We start from the raw sequence: 20,441 nt of genomic DNA, 5'->3' as shown, positions 1-20,441 counted from the left end.
TGTCTAGATGGGAAGTGCAAAATTTTTGTCAAAACAAGTGTTTTGTCATGCACTATTCATATTGAGTTAAAAAATTCCCATTCTTGTCTGTTTTTTTTTTTAAAATCTTGCTAGAAAAGTAGTTAAAAGTAACAATAATTTCAGTGCTAAATGCTGCAGTGTCTCTCACTGCACTGTCAGCTGCAGCCCGTGTAGCATACTTGAGACCTCTAAACCCACCAAATTTAAGCCTAAAAAAAACAAAAGAAAAAAAATCCTGCCTCTTTAGGCTCTCATTTTGCCACATCATTTTTCTTTGTATGCATAATTTTTCTGCTTTCACCTACTCATTCTCTTTACTATAGAAAATGCAATGATTTGATGTTTGATCATCTTCAACCATAAGCCCCAGTCTGTTCACCATTTTTACATTTCTGTTAGAGGAACATGGGCTGATACCATAATTATTGGCAAAGTCCTTTACCACAGTTGCTTTCCCTTCACTGCAAAAGTACCCACTACCAGCAAGGAGGTGGATGTTTATTTCAGGTAAAGATTTACCACTGTGTCACAGAACCCACTCTAGGCAAATTTATTTTTCTACTTCATTTTGGAACACATTTGGTATACTGGAAATGGCACCAAATTTCTCTCGCAGGTTTTCCACTCTAATCACGGTCTCTGTTAGTCAAAGCTTTTCTTTATGAGATAGTAAATCTCCAGGTTTACATGGGAGTGAATGTTATAACATTTATTACGCTAAGCAAACATCTAGAGATTTTATTTTAGCACTATGTATTGGAACATTTACTTTCTGACAAAATATCAAGTCTACAGAGTTTTGCACCACCAGGACTCGATTTTCCACAGCAATTAGGAAATCTTTTCTTTTTTGCCTTTTTGAAACCAATACCAGAGTGTATTGCTCTCCTTGGTGCCTCCTTTTGCATCTTTCCAGGTTTGATTCTTGGTTTAAATCTACTGCATAAATCTACCTCAATAGATTTCTTCATTCTTCATTAAACCACCTCAGGAGGTCGTCTGGAAGAGTTTTGTTATTCCCTATCCATACAGGGATGTGCTACAGAGCTGGAATGAGCAGGAAGACCCACCAGAACCAGCTTGTTAGGCAGCCGACTGCTCCACAGGACTAAGAGATTTACCAGCACTCACCTTTGCACATCTCGGAGCTGGACCGGAAATACAATGTTCAGATCTTCGGTAACATCTCTCTCTCTCAACTGTTTCAAGAATCTATACCAACTCTGTTGTTTTCTTTAGAAACATACTTTAACTGTAGAAAACTAGGTATCTATAATCTTCAGGTTAGAAATCACACTCACAGTGCAAGTCGTGAGATGAAAGGCCAGGAAACAAAAAGACAGACGAGACTCACAGAATCTCCCTGACACATCTGACTACATCGATACGTCAATCTAGTTCAAAACACCTTAAATCCAGGTCTGACAAACATTCTGTTGTTAGTGAAGTATTGTGTCAATGTGGAATTTATGAAGTGTGGCATATTACTAACTACAATTGCATATATACAGACAGAGAGAGAGAAAATGTGAGAAAGCAAGCAAGCCGCTGTACCAGCAGTGCAAGTTACCCCACAGCGATCTAACAATAAATCTTTAATTTGACGAGGAGGCTCCATTCAGTCAAACAAAAGTAGAGTTAAATCCATACTTATCTGCTTCTGGCTTTTTTACTGAGGCTCCCAAAGAAAGTATTAGTTGGTACTAATTGCTGCTAGTTCTTCTCCACCAGTAATTGGACAAATATCATAAGCATTTCCTTTTCTCTTATGAGCACAGAAATACCCATCCATTTGGCAATGACTGACACGAGGACGCCACACTAGAAAATCATGGCCTTAATGTTAACAGTTGTCTCACACACCCCAAAAGCATGTTTATTTTCTGTCTTTTGCACACCTTACAAAATAATATGAATACTCCAGCTTCTTCCATTAATGAAAGTTTTTGAAAAAGGATGTTGAAATGTTACTGCACAACCGACAGAAGTTTATTATGCAGCATCAAGGATTTAATAGGGTAATGATTATACCTTATATGTAACATTACAACCACTATTTTATTCAATATATATTTACATATATATTCTCAATTACATCAATGGGATCTGGAATTCAAGTTTGAAACCACAAGGGGAAGAGTTTGTATGTTTGTACCTTTCTATAATGCTTATAATGTGGTTTAGGTTGCAAATATTTTTCTTGGGGAAAAAAAAAAAATCTACATTTTCTTACTTCTGTATTTGAAAATTACTCATTTATTTTGATGGAAGTACAAGGAGCATAATTTCCTCCATCAGAGCAAGCACATTAAATTGCAATTGAAAGGCAATGCATAAAGAAGGTTCTAAACAAATCATAATGTCCTTTTACAGTAGAAGCACAGATAAACCCAGCGCTCAGGCAAACTAAACTGTGAGCATGGCCAAGTATCTTGACCTTTCATCACTAAACTCATCTACTCTTTTACATGTCTTGACTCTGTTCTTCCCTGTGTTCCTGTGACTCCACTATTTTACGCAGAAATCGTGCTGATTGCACTGCAGATTCATTGTTTTACAATCCCTACTACAGAAACACTGATGCTTTGCATAAATACTTTCAGGACTGTCAGCTAGTGAAGGAACATTACAATAGTAAGGCTGAGGTTCTCATCAAAATCTTCCTAAAACTACAAAATATAGATATGAGAAAGATAATTTGTTCCACAGAGATGGATGACAGTAGGAAGTACAGAAAAAAGGGAAATTTTGGTATAAGGATGGAAACTCATACAATTGCCTTTAAGTGTCACCTTTGATTCCACCTAAGCAGGGTCTATAATACTGTCCCTTACTTTTTCTTTTTCTTTTTTTTTTCTTTTACCATTATTCGTTTATTTCCATATGTATGGGAACTTTTGACTCTGCACACTAGCGGTTTGAAAGGCAGACTAACAAGCCATCTCTTCAGCACTTCCCCTACAGAAAAGTTGGGTGTTCAGCACATGCTGCATGCACTAAGTAGCCTGGCATTCAATTTCTGAATGCATTGTTGAGTCACTGTCTAGTACAGACACTCAGACAGAGTGAACCTTTTTTTTTCTCCTGATTCAGCAGCAAAATTAAAGGCTTTTAGGCTGGTTGTTACAAAACATTGGCAATCCCTTCTTGGAACTCTGCTCTGAAGAACTGAAAGCTCCAAAATGGATCCTTACTTCGGCAATGGCAAGGATACAGTGTTTTGATGGATATGCTATATTGTAAAGCCCCTTTCGACAGCTAGACTAATATGAAAGGGAGAAAAGAATAATCTGATCATATGGTGGTTTTTTCAGGGTTTGCTTTTGGTAAAAATAATAACTTTTAAATAAAGGAATTGAGAGCTCAAAATTACTAACCATTTATCACAGAGCTAATAATGAGCTAGACACAATCACGTACTTCTTTTTAAACCTAAAACATTATTAATATCTGAAAAAAATTACTTGTAAAAAAAAGACAAAATCGTGAATAGTTTTTCTTTAAAATAAAAAAGGGTCTAATACAAACCAGAAAGGAAAACCAGAAGAGGAGTTCTATGCATAATAAGCAACTAAGTAAAAACATTCATTTAGGCTTTCTACACTGAAAATGAGAAAAGTGCACTCCAACACTACAAAATGCTATTATGACAAGTATTGTCATCACAAACATAAAACAGTACGAATAAATTATTACTTAGTCTTGCTTTCCCATTTCACTTTCAATACAGGCAACCAAGACAAGTCAGGGTGAAGATTTTCAAGGGTATGTAATGAGACTGACACACCGCCAGGCGCTGGGAACCATTGCTACATATTGTGTGAAGAATTCATGAGAGGCATTAACTGCTCTTTCCCACTGAGTTTCAAACCCAGCTAGGGGCTGGTGATGGACACAAAGGCAAGACATGGTCATTTATGCTCTCGAAATTTCTATATGCATATTTACTTTAATTTTGCCTTGAAAAAGATAATTATGAATCCATCACAACATTATTAAAAGTTGCAAATCCTATTTATTTCACGTTATTTAGTATTTGTGTGACACTTTAAACCTTCAAAATGTTGTACAACTGTTGATAAACTGACAGTACTTTGATGAAGCAGATAGATGTTGTCATCTCAGTCTAAAGATGTGGGAAAACAAATCACAAAATAGACTGACGTATCTGAGCCTGCACTGATCTGAGCCGATCAGGGAAGACTCAGGAATCAAATCAGAAAATTTCAGTATTCCATCTGGCATCACACCACTTCTCTTTTATTCTGAAACCCCTTTTACTCCTCTTTCTGACTCCTACTGTTCTTATCAGCTGTCCACATTATTCTGCCTTTGTTTCTGCTGTCCTCCTACTCTCAATCTGCTGGTATTGCTTTCAAGTAGGCACATTAACCTGCAGATGCATACCTTATATGCTACGTAGTTATTAAGAAATTTCAAGATCTATAAATTCTTTTCTTCATCTGTTCAGTGGACTATTCTGTACTCTAAAAGTACTGGATCTCTTGACACCTCTGAGGATCAATGCACATACTAACACAGCGACAGCAAAGAAGAGTCTGCCCATGGTAGGGTGAAAAACAGTTTGAGATGTACAAAGTATTCTTAGCTGAATAGCACTCAAAAGCAAAAACTTCTTTCTTTTAAACCCTTTTCCTCAACCTTTCTCTTCACCCAAAACAACAAACCAAAACTAAATAAAACCATAAAATTTGTTCCAATTCAAACACTGTTTCTAGCCAAATGTTTAGCAATTATTTTGAATGTACCTGTATTATATTGCTTACAACAAATATAAGCAAATTTTTGCAAGGTGTCTTCAAGCCAAGATACAAGAATGGTATATTTTGAAAATGTAAAATGGGACATTATGATCACATCAAAATTTAAGAGAAATCCAAAGGAACTGTTTTCACATCAACTATTGCCAACAAACAATAATTCAATTTTCCAAAGACCACTTTGAATGACAAATTTCAAATCCACTCTACCAGAGTATTCCAGAAGGAGACTGGAAGTAAAATTTGAGGTAATCCTTCCCAACCCCATCTTTTTTTTGACAGACTGCCATTCCTCTACATGATACTTTACAGGCTGCCTTTGCCTTCACTTTGACCCAGCCAGAGACCATGTAGGTATATTAGTATGAGGCTTAGCCTGATCCAAAACATTTTTCTTCTAAGCAGGATTTAATTGGCTTTGGCTCAACACCACACTATTCATAGCCAAATGCTTTCCAGTTTGAAGCTGGATCACACATCTATAGATGCTTTAGCGCAATGTTAGAGAACGCTTAATGTCTGTCTGCAAAATATTAGTCACATTTGCTGTGGACCAGGTGGGAATGAGAATGGAAACAGATATATCATGTACATTAAGCAGCATGTAAACAGTCTTTCTCCAAGCCCTGATTGTTATAGTGAAAGGGATAACAGTGGGACGTGCATCTTCAAGCCCCAAGGTTTCCAAAATGCATTATGAAATAAAACTGGTATCGGTCTTGCAAGAGACATGTAATGTCATTATACATTTTAAAAGAAGACAGTCACCCCAAAACAGCTATTCTTTCTAGCAGTGACACTAGATGAGGAGGGTTAATATCCTGACTCTGAACAGAGAATCTATTAATCATAAAGCCCTCATCCCACCGGCTTTCTGCCTGGGGTCTAAACGCTGCAGCAGAAGGTGGTGCACCAAAGCTGCCGTCTTCAGAAGTGCAAACATCACACCAGGGCAGAAATCCTGGCTGAATAATAATTCAGTCAATTATTAGCATGCTGAGCACACAGGAGCAAGGAGAACAACCAGGATTTAGCCAGAACAATCAAAAAGATTAAGGTGAAGAAAATTAAAAAAAGATATGTCCTGGTGGCAGAAGGATTATGTTTATTGCTAACTATCCAAATAGAGTACAGATTACAACCAACTTTAATTATCTCTTTCCTCCTCTCATCCCAATTTCTTCCATGCCACACTTGTCTTGATCTGACAAGTGAATATTCCCTTCTAACAGCAGCGGTTTTTACAAGTCCCTTAGGTGGATAGACTTATGAAAGAATATTTTGGGAGTTAATCATAGAATCACTGTAAAATTTAGGCTGGAAGGAACCTCTGGAGTTCATCTAGTTCAAACCCTGCTCAGAGCAAGGCCAGTTAAAATCAGGTCGCTCAGGTTATTATCCAGTCGAGTTTCAAATTTCTTTTAATATTAAGAGCCTGTATGTAATTCATATTTCTCTGTGATGAGAGGTGAAAAATCTCTTAGACAATATAAAATAGTAATCAATGACAGAACATAGCATAGAAACTTACTTATTTTAGAAATCCCATATCTTTTTCTTGTGGATATCATATTGCTCTTTATATTTGAGCTGATTAGGTATTATTTCCTTTCTTTAAAGAAGCAAGCCATTGATCAGGCATCAAGAATAACTGAATAAAATTGTCACGTAAATTTTCAGCTGAATCCATATTCCTTTTGTGAAACTCTTCCATCATTAATCCAGAACACAGGCTGGCATAAATGTGTATTGTTTTCTTCTCTATCTTTTCCTTTGCAGAACCAAGAAAACATCAGATAATTTCCTACTGGCAATTTCTTTTTTCCTCTTTGCAGCTGGATACTAAACCAACATATATGGTATTTGCTCATAGCTTCCAATTTTTTGAAAGGTAATTTCTTCCACCCTATTTTGTCAATTGCTCCAATCATGACAATCCAAAAAAGAAGGACTTACTGACATATGACAAGATGAAAGCCGTGATGGAATTTATCCTTTAAAGATATAAAGATGAATCTTAGAGCAAATGATAATAATCATTATGCAACCCAGTCAAACCTACTTTATGAAAGCAGACACACTCTGTTTTCTGTCATGATCCTTACCCCACTGGCTCCCCTAAAATTCCAAAATACTTATTAAAGGATCACGTTCGCCTTCACTAAGTTTTCAACATAGTCCACATCAACATAATTATGTCTCTCAGGCTTTAGCCTCTGAAATGATCTTACTAATAATACACAGAGGTTCTCTAACATACAACCTCACTTTTGTAAATGTTGCATAAAATGTATTTACGTGTTGAAGAAAATAAGTCTGGATGCCAAAAGTAGGCTGAATAATTCTACTTTGTTATTCTCTGTAAGATCAACGCTGGATTTCACTGCACTTATCTGTAAGTAAAAAACTTCCAGAGGTAACAGTCAAAAGAACAGGTGAAATCCATCAAGTAAAAGACTCTGTTCAAGAAGCTAAACCCTAAAGAGGATTTATCCTCAGAGGATATAATAGGAAGCATATGAACAACAAGCTAAGCATGGTTAGATCAGGCACTATGAAACTGCAGTCTCATTATCCCTCTGTAAAAATGCCACGTGCAAATATACTCATTTCAACAAAGCACCCAGACAAACAACAGAAGAAACCCCCAAACCCTTAGGAGAGTTGGTCAGCTTGCCAGCGACAGACCAGTTTGATTACTGCCTATCTGATCAGCAAACACTTGTGTTTCTGTCCCTTGTTTCTTCCTATGTTTAGTCTCTAGTTTTATACTTAAGATTCAAAGCAACATGAGGCAGGGACAACCTTTTCATTCTGCTTTTTCTCCTGTGCAAGAGCAGTAACATGGATTCCTACACATGATGTCCTGGTTTTGGCAGGGATAGAGTTAATGCTGACTGAGATTAAAACCACGACACATGAAAACAATACAAGGAATGATTACCTTAAACTGACAGTTTAATTAAAGTATTACTGACCGAAATTAATCTCATTTATGCAGATGTATCAGACAAAGAGCAGTAGCAGGTGGGGGAAAAAAAAAAGAGTAGGTGTGCCTTCTCTTTCCTTACATACTGTACATCTGTGTCGTGCAACCACAAGTTAGGTGACAGCTGTAGGTATGATCATCTTTGTTTCCCTTAATCAAAAATAAAAATTAGAAAGTTGCAGGGACTATGATAAAGAAATAAAACTAGCTGATGCTTGGAACATGATTGTCACAGGTTATAAATGTTGTCTATCCTTTTTCCCTTCAGAAATATCATCTTAGGTCATATCTTCAAAACATTCTATTAAAAAAAGTATTATTTTTTTCATGAGCGACCATGTCATTTAAGGAAGTTCTAAATTTTAGAAATTAAGCTTTTTGTTTCTTTTTTTTTTTTTTAAGTGTTCTATAAAATTTTTGCTAAGTAATCTTTAATTATGTATCCGCAAGTACTCATACTTCAAACACTTTATGGAATTAACGATGGTAGAATATTGCATAAAAATAACGTGAGCAGCATTTACTTTATTTGTGCAGTCTTGACGGAGGTTCCCTGCCTCCTCTGGTCAGATATTTAATCATGCATTCTTCACATAGTTCTAATATATAACAGCCCTTTTTATAAGGTTATGCAATCACTGGCAGCAAAATATGATCATCTTATTTTTCTTGTTTACGTGAAGAATATCCTGACTCCATTAAAATTTTCTCATCATGCAAGAGATGATCTTTTTCTATTGCATAAATATGTGACAACAGAATGTCATTTTTAGTGATAAAAGATAGCATATTCCCATCTTTTATCTTTAGGCATGATTATACATACCCAAAAGATGACACCTACAAGAAACCACATTATTTAATATTCAGAATGAATAAAAATCAATGATAAGAAAACACGTGGACACCAGACTCCACAAGACTAAAAGCTAAGCCACATCAGTAACATCTGAAAAATGAAATTAGCACTGGATTTTGCAAGATGACCCCCTGGGGCATCACAGCAACAAAGTTATGCAAAGCTTCATACAACTGAAGGGGTCCTCTAAAGGCTCTGCTTACTGATCTCTGGCAGAAAAGGTCACAGGCTATGTTGGAAGGATTTTCAGCAGGGCTAAAAGGCAGGAAACAGTTGGAAGGAATGAAGAAATATTTCATAGGCGGTAAAAAAAATTTTACAGGGTTTGCATGTGAAGCTGTGCAACTGATCTGTTTGTAAAATTGTCCAAGACTTAAGCTCAGTCAAACTATATTGTTCTATAGCATTTGCATTTTAGAAGAATGACCATTAGCTACTCAGTAACTTACATTTAAACAGTGCTTTATTTAGCTTGTTAAAGAAGGAAATGAAGCACTTCAATATAAACTCACAAAATTATTATTCAAAGAGAGAGAAAGCAGACAGGGGTTAAAAGTAGTAAGAAACCAGAAAACATTTCTTACTGATAAACTGTCAGATAAAACTGTGCTCTTCTCTCTGGGACTCTAATTAGGTCTTGCTGCTTTAAGAAAGAACATTGTTTCTAATTTCCTTATTGCTCTTACGGAAGCATTCAGGGATTCAGAGGAATACACTTAAATACATATTCATAAAAATAATTGAGAAAATATTCAGCATTTTGGAAGAGTGGATAAATCCTGAATTACGTCTCCACTTGACTCATGCTTCCATTAGTCTCCACTCTAAGGTCACACTGGCTTGCACTCCACTTTGAAGCATTCGTCTGAGTATCTTGTTTTCTCCTTTTCACTGTCAAAGCTTTTGAAACTTCTGACTGAATAGTAGCATTGCACTGCATACACTGATGTTTCACAGATGAAAAAAAATAAGCATAAATAATTCTTTACACTGCTTCTTTTCACAAATGGAGCTACCAGTTCAAAACGATAAACCAACTACAGAAAATGTGTGACAACCACATGATTTGGAGCTCTTGCCAGCAGTCTCCCACAGCAGGCTGGTGGTAATCATTCACTTTCCATCACTGTCTCGTTCTACGCTTAGTATGAGAGCTTTGCTACCCTTTTCTAGATGCACGTCCTATATACAATCTGAAGTTACGTTCTCATTTATCTGGGATTTGTCAGCGCAAATATGTTACTGCTAGTGATTTGAAGAGTTGAAGTGAACTACAGTTCTCGATTCTTTTTTTTTTGCAGTGAGTTTTGTGTTTTCTCCTCCAGCCTCACTGATTATTTTCATTCATATCAGAATGACAGCACTGAAAATTATCCCAGTAAGGAGCCAGCTCCAGCAGCAGGCAAAGTAGGCAGTAGCCTAGGGCAGCCGACAGCTTGTTTTTACTGTATCAGAAAAGAGATGGACTGGCTGTGCTTGCCCAGCTGGTCACTGGCCTCTACTTACATGACTTTGCCCATTGCTGCCAAAGGACTGAGAGGGAAAGGAGGCATCTGTCTTCCCAGTAGTAGTACCTTTACTAACATCAGCAGGAGCAGAAAGTCACTTCTGTTTCCACCTCTTCTCATATCTCCTCTTTGCAGGACAACATCCAACCCTTCACCCAGTGACTGACCCTCCCCATCACCCTAGCAGGTCCCTATCAGACAATAGTGATGAGTGCTGGAAGAAGCAGGGGGGCAAAAGGAGGCAGGTGACTGCATGGGGCAAGGGCTGTGTTAGTCATAAAAGTAAGAAAGATCTTAGAAGGACTGGGCACAGGCTGGGATAGGAGAGAGAAAAGAGACACCTTAAGTCTTCTGAAACTTGGGGACTCCTCCTTGCTTATAACAGTATTTCGTAGGCTCTCTTTCACCAGTGCAATTTTCTGGTTAAAATCTGCCAAGCCCTCTTAGTTCCCTCTGCCATCAACCAAAAAAAAGCAGTATTACTAGTGTCAAGAAAACCTGATTTGGCTCTAACAGAAAAATTAAACTGTGGAATAAAGAGTCTCCCATTCCATAGGCAGCTTCCTCCATCTTCTTTACTGTTTGCCCATAATTTGCTAATTTCATGCCTGTCTAATTTAATATCCTCCTCCGTTGTCTCAAACTACATCTCTATATATGCTCACAAACTGCATGTCTCTATATGCTCATAATCATACTGTATGCCAATGTCTCATAATTACTCTTGCCAGAAACGGAAAACAGTACAACTCAGAAGAGCACAAGAACTAGATAGATTTTAGAGCTCTGCCAGCCGTGACCCTTCAAGTTACACTGTTTTGTAGGACAGCAAGTCAACAGCACCAGTAACTCCCATTCCTGTCATTCCAGTATACAGTTCAGGGCATCTCTCAATCATCCACTTCCTAAAGATGCGTAATTTTTTCCATACAAATCCATATGAATTTGGTTCAGACAACATCACTTATATGGAATAGCCTATAACCTGTCTTTCTCCCATATTCAATCAACTCATACCTATTAAGCCTGAAATCCGCTAAATCAGTTTACAAGCTCAGAGCAGATCCTAACATTACCCCTTTTCCTAGAAACACTCCAGTTGTTCTCCTATTGACTCCATCTATTCTGAAACTTCCTTTTCACAAAGTTTCTACTTTGACAGGTAGGAAAATCAACTAATCTGTTATTAACTTTTAACAGAGGTATCTATACACATTGTAGACCTTCTGATTGGTTTTACAACCTTTACCTTAACCTGCAGCCCTCGGTATGTAATAAGTAAACCATGGACTGACCATGAACCATCCCTACCATGTTTTGTCCACCATATCTGGAAACAGCTAGAGAGAAACAAAACCCTTAACATCTGCAAACTCTTTTCTGGAAAGAGCATGATTGTGCCCAAGACTCAAGAATTTGTGTATTCTAGCTGATTTAGGGAGATTTGAAGACTCATACCAATGACATCAGGGGTTAATCGAGTATTTAAAACAGAAGCTAACAAGTTCAAGGGTGAAGAAAAAGAGAGACACACCACCAGAAGAAAGGGGAACATTGACTGTGACAGTAGGCAAAGGTTGGAGGCACTCGTTGCAGGGAACAGTATGAGTAACTCTGAGTTTGAAGAGAAAGCACAGCTTGGAGATGTGCCCTCCATGAGAAAGCCTTGCGACGACTCTCATGGGACTCCGAGCCACCAGAGAACACCCCAACAGGTCCACAGATGAGGAGGGGATGTTGCATACCCACTTATGACCTTTCTTCAATGCATATATCCATGTGTCTTTTAGACTATTGTTTTTAGAAGTTCCTCATGTACTACATGCAAATGGTAAGACTGAGCATTCCTATGCCCTGGAGAAGGAACGCAGCCAGGGACTGCGACAAGTGAATTTTACATCTTGTCCCACATACTTAGAATTCTGCAAAGCTGTCTGAATGTGTTCCTGGAGCAGGCTGCTGGCTTACTTGCCAATGAAATTTGCTGCAACTAGGAGAAAGTCCACCAAATTAGACCTCCTCCTCCTCCTCCCAACCCCAGAAGAGGCAGATAAAACTCTGTGCTTATAATTTTGCCTAACAGAAGTCTGTATTTGTGGTCTGAATGGAATAGAAACTACCATCCCAACTCCATTGAAGATGTTTTCCCTGATACTGTAACAACCGTAATTTTAAAATTGTTCACAAGGCACACTATGGTGCCAGTAAAACCCCAACACGCTGTCTGGAAAGTTATCTACAAAAGATTCCAAATGACATTTTAATCGAGAGAAAAGTGTCTGAAGTCAGTGTGTAAGGTCAAACAAATCAACCAAAAACCACACTTAATTTTCTTCCTCTCTGCCACTCTTGACTGGTTCAACTACAGATGGCATGATGTTATCCCCCTCCAAGTCAGTTTGCTGACTGCCTCCCTCAAAAATTAATTGAAAGAAGTGGATCCTATAATTTAAAATGAAATAGGCTCAGCAGGTGACTAAGCTTTGTCAAGATTGATTACTGAGTATTGATTTTCCACCAATTGTACAAGTTACACTCCACAAGGCCACCTGCACATTAACCTAGAATACGTAAAATCACCTCGGGCTAACATCTATCGAGAGGTTTGTATTTTCAGAGGATGCAGGTAAGAACACAATGCTGCAGTCTCCAGCTCTTTTTCCTCACACATACATTCATTGGCATTTATTTGGACAGCTTTCACACTTTGTACTTCACCATAAATAACTATTATTTGTATTTTCATTTTTCAAAAAGAATTTAAGATAACTACCCAGGAAAAAACTTCGTATAACCTAGCGCTAACTTAATTGTAAAAACCATAAAGATACTCAGTTAGGTTCTCCCATGATATGAAGGAAAGAGATGCTGGATACAGCGACAGCAGAGCAGCTTACTGTGGCCTGGAAGCTTCTGCTTGGTCCGTCTGAAGCTTCTCGCCCCCTTCCACTTCCATGGTGCAGTAGACTATTCGATTGGGAGCGACTGACTTTAAACCTTGTACCTCCATTATAACAATCTGAGGAAAAGAAAGCAAATAGTTTATCCTTCAGAAAACATGCCATAGCGCAGCTATTGCAATACTAAGCTCCATGCAGGTAAAAAAAAAAAAAAAAAAAAAAAAAATCCCCAACCCCCACTCACTCAAATCTTCACAGAGAGAGAAGAGTTTTAATTTTGCCTTCTTTTTCCACTTTCAACAACATATAGTAGCAATTGAAATTTTTGCTTTGTTTCTACTTGGACAATGACCAAAACCTCACTCCAGTCATAATTTAAATGCTAGTAGTTGATTTGAGACTAATGCCTAAATATAATTCTAAATCTTAATACATTAGAAAAATCTATCTTGTAAGCAGTCATCTAAATAAGTATTTATAGAACGAACAGGTTTCTAAGCCAGGCTGTAAACAAGACAAGTAAGTACACTGATCACATCTTGAAAGGTTAATTGTGGTGCTGTGACACTGTGGTGCTGTGGAGGTTGCAACCCTTGAACCTCAGAATGGATTTGGTGTTGCGCTGAGCATGGGGCAGGTCAGAACACTGCTATCTGCTGCTGCAATTTTTTTTCCCCGTTACCTACCCCTTTTCCTTTTCCCAGCTCAGTACTTGCAGTCAGGTTCAGCATGCATATGGGGATGGGGGGGAAGAGAAAGGGAAGAAGCCACCTCTACCAGCTGTGCCCTGAGAAATTTCCTCACCAGGGAAATTCTGAGCTTGGCAGATCCCATAGTTTTTCAGCTCCTCTAAACTACTCAGTTGTAGCTCAGAAGAGCCAAATGCAATCCTACTTCAAATGCTCTCCGCCTTTTATAAACCTTACGATTTGTCACAGTGTGAAATTATTGGAATTTTTACACTTCAGATGTTTCCAATTCAGAGATTTGAGAAGAAAGTCAGGTTTCCCTACTTGTTTTGGAAAAGCTGCTTTCCTTTCCAGCCCTGTTTGGGCCTATGAGAAGAAACTGGGAAAAACGTAGTCCATTTGATCAGCAGAGAAGCTGTCCTCAACTGAACTATACACAAAAACCAGTATTTGTTTGATTGTTTTAAAGGTGACAAAAGTAATGACTACTTTTGGTCTCATTAGAAGCAATTGGTTTCTTAGGTCAGCAAGCAACTACTGAAATATTTTGCTATTAAACTGTTTGCATATTTGCCAATTTGTTTCAATTCAAGTATGTTAAGCCAGACTTCACCCCTAGCTCTAAAATCCTTTGTACTTTAAAACTCCTAGAACCTTAATAATAGTTAGATGTCTTGTAAAATTGCTAGTTTGGTAATATTACAAGGAGATGACAGTCATTAATCACTTAGAACATTTTTACATTACTCATAAATTATCAACACTGCCTATAATGCTTCATAAATAATAACAGCAATTCAGGGAGAATGACGTAATCATCTCTCTCTTCCATCTTTTGTAGTCCAGGAATTCAAGTAGTTATCAAAGTGATCAACGATCACTGAGAGACTGCACTAGAGGTCCTTCTAGCTAATACTGCCTATACGGTCTTTCCACATGCCAAACGTATGTCCTTGTTGAATGTAGACCTCCTGTTTATTCATTTTTATGTTGATACTTCTTTTCCTTGAGTTTCCAATTTAATTGCACAGTACATTTGTCTTTGGTAGCAATTCTGGATTCCAGCAATGTAAAAAAGTTGCATTTCATTAGGAAGGAAACTGTCACTGGCTGATTTACTAGCTCATTAGCTGATAAACAGCTTCCTAAATATTGCTTGTCTACTTCTGAAAATGTCCAACAGCTGAAGACCACACGTGATTAAGTCTTCTCCTACTACTTCGATATTTTATTTATTTATTTTTCAAATTTCTGCAAACAGGCTATTTGAGGAAACATCTAAGTTGCAAAAACAGTCACTGTTGCTTGTAGTGACGCACAGGGGTGTCCCTTATCTTAGCCAGCAAGGTCCATTCCCACCAGAACATTATAAATGTTAGTAACATCTTTTGCTGTTCTGTCTTAATAGCAACATGCAGTGGCAGCATGAACCCCAGCCACTCTTCCCCTCCGCCAAGAAATTTTCGTTGAGTTCTTACACTCTGTCCTAATGTTCAGACGTTACAGATTTCCTGTTAGTTCATGTGCCCGTGCAGCAGCCCTCAGTGGGGATTTTGCTGGTTACCCTACAATTTAGTTAAGTCACACCACAAAAGACATGACATGGATATGTTTACGTGTTAATCAAGAAATGTGAAATTGTGCACATGACATCACATTTTCCAAAAATAAAGTATTCTGTCTACAAGGACATGCAATCAGCTTCTTATTTGTCCATTTGCATAGAAAGAGCAGATCTCCCATGTTTCAGTCTAAATGAATATCAGTTCAGCTGTTTCCTTTTGCCTTTATATCCTCTGAGATTTAGCTTCCGAAGAGTAAGATATGCACATACTTGTCCAGCAAGAAACTCAACTTATGTGGTTAACACCATGTTTAAAATGAAAATTTGCCCTACTAAAAACTGCTACATGTAGAGTAACACTTTAATTCTTTGCCTTGCACAGGAGGAACTGTAGATTACTAACCTTGCAGAACGTCTGTGTGTTTTCTTTATCAGTGATGGGGGGCAGGGGGGAAAAAGCTACGTTCACCAGACCTAATAGTCTACATTTCTGGTGTGAGAGGCGAAGGGCTGTAAACAAAGCAAAACTGTTCCAGATTTACCGGAAATTGTATCTCCTGTCATTTTTCATTTCATGATTGTTTCAATCTTTTACCGTGCTTTTCCCCCAAATACCACATCGTTTTTAGTACATACTTAATATTTCTGTCTAGAGGCACAGAGAAAGCTTTTCTTCTTCTTACATCCCTCACCAAGCAGACTTTTTTGAAGAGAGAAAACATTATCGACAAACTTTTTCAGGTACTTTTTAGGTGCTTCAGAACTACTCTTGTTATTGCTATTTATGGACCATTCCAGGCTTGGTATTCCACTTGAGGCAGACACAGCACACGTGATGGAGACGCGTGGGATTCAGCACAGGAGTTATAAAACTACTTTATCATTTCATATACTTCAGTACTAAGGCCTGCACTCCAGTTTTACATGCTTGATGAACTAATACTTTTTGGCATCTAGAATGATGGTTCTTACTACTCTTTGAAAGTTGATGTTGGGCTTTTACATTATTAGCTAGTAATATTAAAATTGCATACAGTGGAATAAGTAATTTCTCTGTGCCTGATAACAACAGTGTTTCATTATTACACTCAAAAGTATATTTAGACATATAATGTACTGGAATTCATTTAAAGTTACATTTGTGTGGGAGATTCAACTGCCCACATTGCCGTGTGGGCCCAAATGCAACTACTGCTGCAAGAGGCAAACGCAGCATATAGCTGTATTCTAACTCCTAATTATCAAAGAGACAAAGAATAATTTACTTCTTTAACATAAAATTGTAAAATTACCAAGGAAGGACTAATAACAAAAAAGTATCAAGACACAGATATTCTAGTAATTTAAACCGTTAACAAGTTTTCTGTGAAATATGTGATTACCTCTAATGTGAAGGAGAGGACCACATCAGACTTCGATAGCTGAACCTCATTTTCATCTCCTATGTCCAAGAACGCAGAATTCTGTGATCGCTTTAACTTCTGCAGTTTAAATTCCGGCCCACCTTTAGACACTGGAAGACTTTCCAAATTTGCCATCAGCAAATTCACCGAAGACCGCAACTCTTCTATGTACATATTCTCCATTTCTCTTGTTACGAATTTTGGGAATTTTCTTTCCTTGGAAGATATATTTTAAAAGTTAGGGAGGAAAAAAAATCATCCCACATTATACGTCATGTTTATTTACTGATTTGCTCTCAGTTAAGAGATATTTAATAAAAATAAAAGTCTTAATTCCAGTGTCTATCTATTTTTATATCTTGAAAACAGTAATGGGAAGGCTAATCCCATCCCATAAATACAGTTAAGTTTGACAAGAAGAAATGTAATTTGAATTAAGAATTCCATCATATTCCTCAAATATAGTAGACAAAATATCTCTTTGAACATGTCAAAAAAAAACCGTAAAGGGCATTTGTAAAAACGGAACCTCTTGCCCCCTCAGAATCATTTAACCATAAACCCAGGTTGAATATGTACACATAAACTATTTCTAATACACGTGTTTTAAGCGTATCAGTTGACAAGATACCTTTAATGTTACCTTCAAATATTTTATAAATTGACAAAATGAACTGTCCACTAATAATTTTGTTACTTCATCCATTTCCCATGCTACCAAAAATAAGTCAATCACATTCATGCTTCGACATAAAGCTGTTAAACTACAACCATGACATGAAATTCCTATAATTGTTTATTTCTGTTTTTAATAATAGGTCATTCATTTTGAAAGTAATGCTGAATTATTACACATGGGATTAATTTAAACATAAGTGTTAGAGAGAACTTAAAAATAACTTTTTTCCTCTGTAGGAGTTAGATAATAGTGTTTAAATATTGTGTTTATAAACAAAGAGGGAACATATAAACATATATAATGCATATATGAACATGTACAGAGCCAATTTTATGCACAGTTTCTCCCCTGGTATTGAATATAGGGAAACTTGGGAGAATACGTCACTCAAGATGAAACAAAAATGTAAATTATTCTAAAATATATGTTTTATGTATAAATGAGAAACAAACACTGCTCCCCACGTACTGTCTGCAAAGGTAGGCACCTTGCTCCTAAACCAGGCAATTTTTATCATTAGCTGTTATAAGGAGTATCATAAAATGTTTTACATTAAAACCTTTACAGCTGATTTTGTTTCAATAATGAAGACCAAGCAAGTTGACTGTGATCCAAAAGCAGCAAGTCCAGTGGTCTGGCTCATTACAGCAGCTCATTACAGAGCAGTATATTACAGATTGAAAAAGAAAAAAGAAGTTATTTATAGCTAGAAACTAAAAAAAACAGGGTAAGGTTCAGGGTGCTCTAGCCTAAAAAACCCACTTTAGAGTGTTTTTCAAACTGTACCTTATCCTGTGGGAATCATTCAAATAATAACATGCCAACACAGGAGACAGACCGTTATTATGTTGTTAAAAGATCTTTCCTCTTGTTAAGATGCTTTTTCCACCCCAATGTAAAAATTGAGAAAACTTTTTACAATGCCTTTTGCTGTATATTTTTAATGACTATAATCTTCCATGATTTAAGACAGCACTATCAGAATATATGGAGGCTTTTATTTCTGTAAAACCTGAATGTTTGTAACTACTTCTCTCCCTCACAAAACAAGGGTGAGGATCCTCCATAAAGACTGAGGTCTACAAATTTCACCCCTCCCACCCCCCCTCACCTTTTATTTGCTGTTTTAAGACGGTGAATTTGTAACAAATTGCTATAGCACATAATATTTAAAATAATTTAGAGACACAACAAGAATAGTGGATTTTTTCCACTATTTTTCAATGCATATGCACAGGAATGTAATTACGCTGATTTGAAAAGCCCAGATTGTCTGAAGAACACATCCCCCTGCACAACACTGGAATTTTGGGAACTCTGATTGCAACATACTGGAATACATCCTGAAACAAAGACCCTGGGGACAGATGCGAGACACTGATCAGGCTGATGTACACACTAGGCTTTAGGTCTGGATTCTGAGTGCTAAAATGGATTTTCAGGATGCATTTCTCAAGGAGAAAAGACACTGGGTAGTCTCTTCACAGGATCACATAAGTTTATCTTAGAAAAGCATAGCACCAGTTACAATAGGTAGAAAATCCCATTAGGTCATACACACTTTGATTTCAACTACTTTAAATTTAGTCATATGAAGAAACAGATGGGCAAATAGATGCACAAATTCCCCACTGATTTTATTCTGTCATAGATGAACATATTTCTAAGGTTCTTGCCTCCATCAAATAGGCTAAATTATCTTTTCTGCTAAAATAAACTTCTCATTTATAACTAACAGCTTGTAAAATCAGGAAGTAATGTGTTATAGGGACAAGGAATGAGACCTCAACAACAAAAAAGCTATATGCAGAGATTTCTCTTGAGCTGCGCTGATCTTCTGAGACTGCAGTTTAATAACTCTCTGACAGGCAGGTAATCACTGAAAAGCCTTTTCTTTACCAACAAAGATGCTAGAATACATAATCCAGCATCAAAAAGCTTTTTACCTTGTCTTTGAGCTCTGAGAATAAAATTCATATTTTGCAGCATTTGATTGCTTAGGCTTAAATGATCTTAATAATTCTCACAGCTGCTAGAATTAGGACTCTCAAAGTCCCCCACAAAAAATTCTGCTTTTTAAATAATTTAAAAAGTATGAAAACTCTGATTTCTGACTTGGATGTGCCATGTAAGACATGGAGTTCCTTATTCTGTGCAAAACTGGACAGCAGACACTGTGGCAACCATGAGAATTTTCAAGTAATGGTTCTGGTAAAAAAAAGCATAAATAAATTTTTCTTTAAAAAAATCTACAGATGTGCAGTGTATGCATAAATATTAGAGAGAGAATGAACAAGATATACACAGTTTAAATACTGCTCATCATTTTCACTTGCTTTAAAATGAATTTAAAACTTTTATGGACAGCATTTTGCTTTGTAGGAAGATTACACCTCCAGGTTGTTATCTATGAACTTCATAGACATAAATGATACTTTCTTCCTTTTAAAGAAACAAGCAATTCTTAACTGCTTTGCAATTAATATCATATTAATATAACATACTTTTTTCTGCACGCACACAGTATAACATACATGCTTCCAATATTTTGTAACTCTTGGAGCTAAAGGCAAGAAGGCAACAGAACAAACAGGATTATTGGACAACTTTGATTATAAGCCCAGGCTTCACAGAAGATTGAAGAGAGTTGAGATTGCTTTTCTGTGAAAAAGGAGTCTTTCCCCAAAATTTAATAAGATATGGCCAGGGACAATACCAAACCCACCTGTGATATTTAATATAGAAGGGCATAATCCTGTCCACTGAAAGCTATAGGAGAGAAAAATAGGCTTAGCTTTCTAAAATTTACAAAAAAAATTTATAATTTACTCAATCACCCCTAATTTGTCCTACAAGACTCACTCATAATGTTACTTGCAATACTAATATAACCATTATGAATTTAGAATTAAGCTATAGATGTAAACTATCAGTAAGTTTGCAGGCGACACCAAGTTGGGCGGGAGTGTTGATCTGCTCGAGGGTAGGAAGGCTCTGCAGAGGGACCTGGACAGGCTGGATCGATGGGCCGAGGCCAACTGTATGAGA

The 20,441-nt window shown here is 37.1% G+C and overlaps 1 protein-coding gene across 12 annotated transcripts in view; it reads right to left on the bottom strand.

Annotated features, from left to right (window-relative positions):
* The window catches only part of CADPS2 (calcium dependent secretion activator 2), a 340,428-nt gene that overhangs the window by 170,595 nt on the left and 149,392 nt on the right, over positions 1-20,441 (bottom strand). For all 12 annotated transcript variants that reach the window (XM_076329917.1, XM_076329928.1, XM_076329958.1 and 9 more), the window contains 2 exons: positions 16,694-16,930; positions 13,056-13,177 (listed from right to left, as the gene is read on the bottom strand). In XM_076329917.1, coding sequence (XP_076186032.1) covers positions 13,056-13,177; positions 16,694-16,930 — 359 coding nt within the window. The remainder of the gene's footprint in view (positions 1-13,055; positions 13,178-16,693; positions 16,931-20,441) is intronic.

Source organism: Aptenodytes patagonicus, chromosome 1, assembly GCF_965638725.1.
Source record: "Aptenodytes patagonicus chromosome 1, bAptPat1.pri.cur, whole genome shotgun sequence".
NCBI lineage: Eukaryota > Metazoa > Chordata > Aves > Sphenisciformes > Spheniscidae > Aptenodytes > Aptenodytes patagonicus.
Note: the sequence above shows the minus strand (reverse complement) of the source record. Positions and strands in the feature narration are given on the sequence as shown.